This window comes from Castanea sativa, chromosome 1, assembly GCF_040712315.1.
Source record: "Castanea sativa cultivar Marrone di Chiusa Pesio chromosome 1, ASM4071231v1".
NCBI lineage: Eukaryota > Viridiplantae > Streptophyta > Magnoliopsida > Fagales > Fagaceae > Castanea > Castanea sativa.
Window position 1 is genome coordinate 66,025,720 of NC_134013.1, and position 5,379 is coordinate 66,031,098.

At 35.4% G+C, this 5,379-nt stretch overlaps 1 protein-coding gene and 1 pseudogene across 1 annotated transcript; both read left to right on the forward strand.

The window, feature by feature from the left end:
• Positions 1 to 705: 705 nt before the first annotated feature.
• LOC142643169 (alkane hydroxylase MAH1-like) lies at positions 706 to 2,478 on the forward strand. The gene has a single exon (XM_075817717.1). It carries the CDS (start codon positions 759 to 761, stop codon positions 2,274 to 2,276), a length of 1,518 nt encoding a protein of 505 aa, XP_075673832.1. The 5' UTR covers positions 706 to 758; the 3' UTR covers positions 2,277 to 2,478.
• Positions 2,479 to 3,252: 774 nt separating this feature from the next.
• Positions 3,253 to 4,730, forward strand: LOC142643300 (alkane hydroxylase MAH1-like; annotated as a pseudogene).
• Positions 4,731 to 5,379: the final 649 nt, after the last annotated feature.

The following is a 5,379-nucleotide window of genomic DNA, read 5'->3' on the forward strand; positions in this document are numbered from 1 at the left end:
CAGCTTTTCTTTACTTGTTTCTTGGTTCAATCTTTATTTCTATAATGATACCATTTGTATTGTAAACTTTACATACTTCTTGAAAAATTAAACACAACTTAGATCTACCCAATTACAAGTAAAGTGCATTTTGACAATACATTCAATATTATCTTGTGATTTGCATCCTTTTGCTGATCTATTTTATTGCTTTATATGCTTTAGATGTTTATATTTAGGTTCATGCAATATTCAATTGGTTGATAACTTATTTTTTAAACTAATTGCTAGCTTAACTTAAAAGTGGTTAAGTTGTAAAATTGAAAATTTGGGTCTAAATTTATACCTAGGTTTTTAGGTAAGTTTTCACAAGGCTTATTGGGTAACTCCTCAAGCATAAGGATTAACTGAGACAAGATCAAAAGTTGAGAATAATTATCCCTTGAAAGCTAGGGTCCTTGGTTCACTTTCAATTAATTTTCACGTTCAAAATAATAACTATCCCTTGAAAGTTGAAACAAACTTCTAGTAGATATAATTTCGAAAGTTAATTTACAAATAAACGTGAACCAATTAAGGATCTACATATAAATGTCGGGATGAAGTTTTCATTATTCCGTTCTCCAAACAGAAGGTTTGTCACCGACAACAAATCATAAAAGACAAAAGAACCTTATCTCTTGGGCATATATATCACCCATCTGCAACCTTATCTAAACTAGATAACAAACGAGTGGACTTTTTTCTTTATATCCTAAAGAAAACTTCATACAACTCCGATGGCCATACTTTTTTACCCAGAGATACTTGTAGCAATATTTCTATGCCTCCTTTTTCTTTGTCATTTGAGATGGAACAAAAGCCGAACCATTACAAATTGGCCTGTTGTCGGAATGCTCCCAGGCCTTCTTCAAAATGCATCCAATGTGCACGAGTATGTTACCTGGCTCCTTAAACAAAATGGGGGCACTTTCAAGTTTAAGGGTCCTTGGCTCACTAATATGACCTTCATGGTCACGAGTGATCACATGAACATCCACCACATGTTCAGCAAAAACTTTTCTAACTACACAAAAGGGCAGAAGTTCCAGGAAATTTTTGATGTTCTGGGAGATGGGATTTTCAATTCTGATTCTGACTCGTGGACATGTCAGAGGAAGCTACTTCACTCTGTGTTAAAAGACAAGAAGTTTAAGTTGTTCTTTGAGCAATTTGTCAAGGGAAAAGTGGAAAAGAGCCTCATTCCAGTTCTTGATCATGTCTCAAGTTTTGGAATTGAGGTGGATTTACAAGACATTTTTCAACGGTTCACATTCGATACTGCTTGCTTAGTGGTTTTGGGTTTTGATCCAAACTGTCTCTCCATTGAATTTCCAGATGTTTCCCATGCAAAAGCGTTTGATCAATTAGAGGAATGTTTATTATACCGACACATTGTGCCAGAAAGCTGCTGGAAGCTACAAAGATGGCTTCAAATCGGAATTGAGAAGAAGTTAAGCAGTGCTTGGAAAATTTTTGATCAATTTATATACAAATGCATCTCATCCAGGCAAGAAGAACTAAGCCAAAGTAAAGCCCCAAAGACCGAGGAAGAAAATTTTGACTTGTTGACAGCTTTTGGGGAGCAAGTAGAAGAAATTGGTGGTATTATAAAATCCGACAAGTTTCTAAGGGACACAGCATTAAATCTCATGGTAGCCGGGAGAGATACCATTAGTGCAGGCCTCACTTGGCTTTTTTGGATTGTTGCAACACACCCACATGTGGAAGCAAAAATTCTAGAAGAGATCAAGGAGCATTTGTTGGACAACGGAAAGTCAAAGGATTTTAACATAGATGAAATAGGTAAGCTAGTTTATCTCCATGGAGTGATATGCGAATCCTTACGCCTTTATCCACCTGTACCTTTCGAGCACAAATGTTCAGTTCAATTTGATATTCTTCCTAGTGGTCACTCTATCAAGCCAAATACAACAATGTTATGCTCTTTATACTCAATGGGGAGGATGGAGAGCATATGGGGTCAAGATTATATGGACTTCAAGCCAGAGAGATGGATTTCAGAGCGTGGAAGAATATTGCATACACCATCTTTCAAGTTCATAGCATTTAATGCAGGACCAAGGACTTGTATAGGTAAGGATATAGCTTTCATTCAACTGAAAATAATTGCAAGCGCCATCATTTGGAATTACCATGTTCATGTGGTTGAAGGTCATCCTGTTTCACCGAGTATTTCCATTCTTCTTCATATGAAACATGGTTTGAAGGTAAGGATCAGCAAGAGAAATGTTTAACGAAGAAATTTCAGTACCGGCTAAAGTTGTAGTGTTGACAAGTTGCTTTTCAATAAAAATCTTTATGTAGGAAAATCATCACTCATACCCTTCAAATCATCTTCCACTATGTATAGTCCTTATTAGAAGTTGTGTTTGTATTAAACTCAATATTTACGCCATCCAAATTGTCACTTAATCAGTAATCTTTGGCATTACAGTTTGTTTGTTTGATGTTTTGAACTCAAGGTTTAAAGTTTTGACTAATGCCTTGGTGTCTGGCTTCACATGAAGGATTTTTTTTTTTTTTTTTTTTTGGCTTTGGGCCTCCAAAGAAAAATATTGACTTCATCCCTCATTCAGTTTGAACCCAGTTGCCGCTGGGATAACCCAAAACGTCATAGACATTTTCCTCAGGGCGGGGCCGTTCTTCTTTGTAAGGTTGAAATTCCGAGAGATTTTTGTGCGGTAATTAGACCCCCAATTCCGGTAATTAGACCAAGAGATACTAATTACCCAAGTGAACTTTCATTTTTGTTTTACCCAAAAGATTCTAATTACCCAAGAGATTCTAAAATGAAAGTTCACTTGGCTGTTTTACACACCAAGTGAACTTTCATTTTTGTTTGCTTATTCTTGGTATGGATGGCAGGGACAGAGACATGCAACCACTTTTTATTATGGCTCTGGCAGTGGCCGCCCCCGTTGAGGCCAGGGCTAGCTTTTTAAAATTTTCATTACAACTCCTTTTCAAATTACAAATTAAATAAAAATTTGTTCATTTAGCCCCACTCAAATTTTTATTTTTATTTTTATTTTTATTTTTATTTTTTGAGAATCAAATGCCAAATAAAAAAATCATTAGAATGGGAATCAATATACAACAGATTCAATGCTCTCTCAAAATTTAAAATTAGCACTCAAATTGTTGAACTAGCTAGTCAATTAAACTTTAAAAAGTAAAATCCAACAAAATCAAACCTGGACTATTGCTGGAATGCTCCCTGGCCTTCTTCTCAACGGATGTGCATGAGTATATAGACTGCCTTCTTAAACATTATGGGGGCACTTTCGAGTTTAAGGGTCCTTGGTTCACTGGCATGAACTTTGTGCTCATTAGCGATCACATGAACATCCAACACAAAGTGTTACACAATTGCAGCAAAAAATTTTCTAATTACCCAAGAGGGCAGAAATTCCGAGAGATTTTTGAACCTCTAGGAGATGGGATTTTCAGTTCTGATTTCGACTCATGGAGATATCAGAGGAAGCTGATTCAGTCAACGACAAAACACAGAGAGTTTGAGTTGTTCTTTGAGCAAGTTATCAAGGAAAAGGTGGAAAAGAGCCTCATTCCAGTTCTTGAGGTGGATTTACAAGACATTTTTCAACGCTTAACCTTTGATAATGTTTGCTTAATTGTTTTGGGTTATGATCCAAAAACCTCTCCATTGAATTCCGTGAAGTTGAACATGCAAAAGTATTTGATGAAGTGGAGGAATGTCTGTTATATTGACACAGAGAAGAAACTTTCAAGGGCAATGAAAGTTTTTGATCAATTTTTATACCAATGCATCTCATCCAAGCCAGAAGAAGTGACCCCAAAGAGGAAGGAAGAAAAATTCAACTTCTTGACAGCTATAAAAAAACAAGAAGGAGAAATAAGTACCATTCCAAAATCCAACAAGCTTCTAAGGGACACTGCACTTAATCTTTTGTCAGCGGGGAGAGAAACCATAAGTGCAGGCCTCACATGGTTTTTGTGGGTTATTGCAACAGACCAACATGTAGAAGAGATCAAGGAGCATTTGTCGGATAATGAAAAGTCAAGGGTTATAAACATAGATGAGCTAAGTATGCTAGTTTATTTCCAGCGATATGTGAATCCTTACACTTTTTTCCACCTCTACCTATCAATCACAAACATTCAGTTTAATCTGATATTCTTCCTAGTGGTCACTCAATCAAGCCAAACACAACAATTGTATACCCTTTATATTCAATGGGAAGGATGGAGAGCATATGGGGTCAACATTGCATGGACTTCAAGCCAAAGAGATGGATTTCAAAGCATGGAGGAATAGTGCAAGTACCAACTTTCAAGTTCATAGCATTTAATACAGGACCAAGGACTTGTTTAGGTAAGGATACAACCTTCATTACCACCGTATACCCTTGATGCAATGGTCACTCCACAAGTATAAGTGCTTGTGGAGTATGGGGGACAAGAATCGGGGTTCAAGTCTCTAAGAGGGAGCTTCACACACATATACACTTAGATTAAACTAGATTAGAATTCTATCTTGTATAAAATATAAAATAAATAAAAAAAGGATACGACCTTCATTCAAATGAAAATGATTGCAATCGCCATCCTTTGCAATTACAGTGTTCAAATTGTTGAAGGTCATCCTATTTCACCGAGTCTCTATTATACTTCACATGAAGGTGAGGATCAACAGGAGATATGTTTGATGAAGAAGTTTTAGTACTAGCTATAATTTGGCATAGTAAATAGTTTCCTTCCAATAAAGCATATTTTGAATGAGCATAATTTATTTTTAAAATTAAAAATAAAAAAATAAAAATAAAATAAAATAAAATAAAATAAACACTTCAATAAGAATTGAAAGGACAATTTAGACCTCTTGGTTGAATATTCATTGGAATTAAATTAACTTAGTTCAATTAATCAATTACGAATATAATTTATTTTTCCCTTAATTACTATAGATTTAACAATCACCAAATTAATAAAGCAATAAACATTAAACTAAAGAACACAACATTCTGGTGACAAAGGAGTCCAAATATTCTATCCCACACTCCCTCCTCCACTCTATACTTCACCAATAAAATTTGACAAATATCCACCACTTTTAATTAAACTAGCCGCAAACCCGCACGTTGTGTGAGATAATTATTTTTATGGTGGCTTTATTTTTATTTTTTTACAATTTAAACTAATTTAATAAAGAGTAATGTATTTCATAATCATATTTTTATTTATTATAGGAACTGTGGAGTACAGGAATTCCAATAAGGTAATTGCGCCACATGTCATATCCATTGCCGAGAAGGACCATTATCAGGCCGAGGAGGCCATGCTCTCAGACAATGAGGT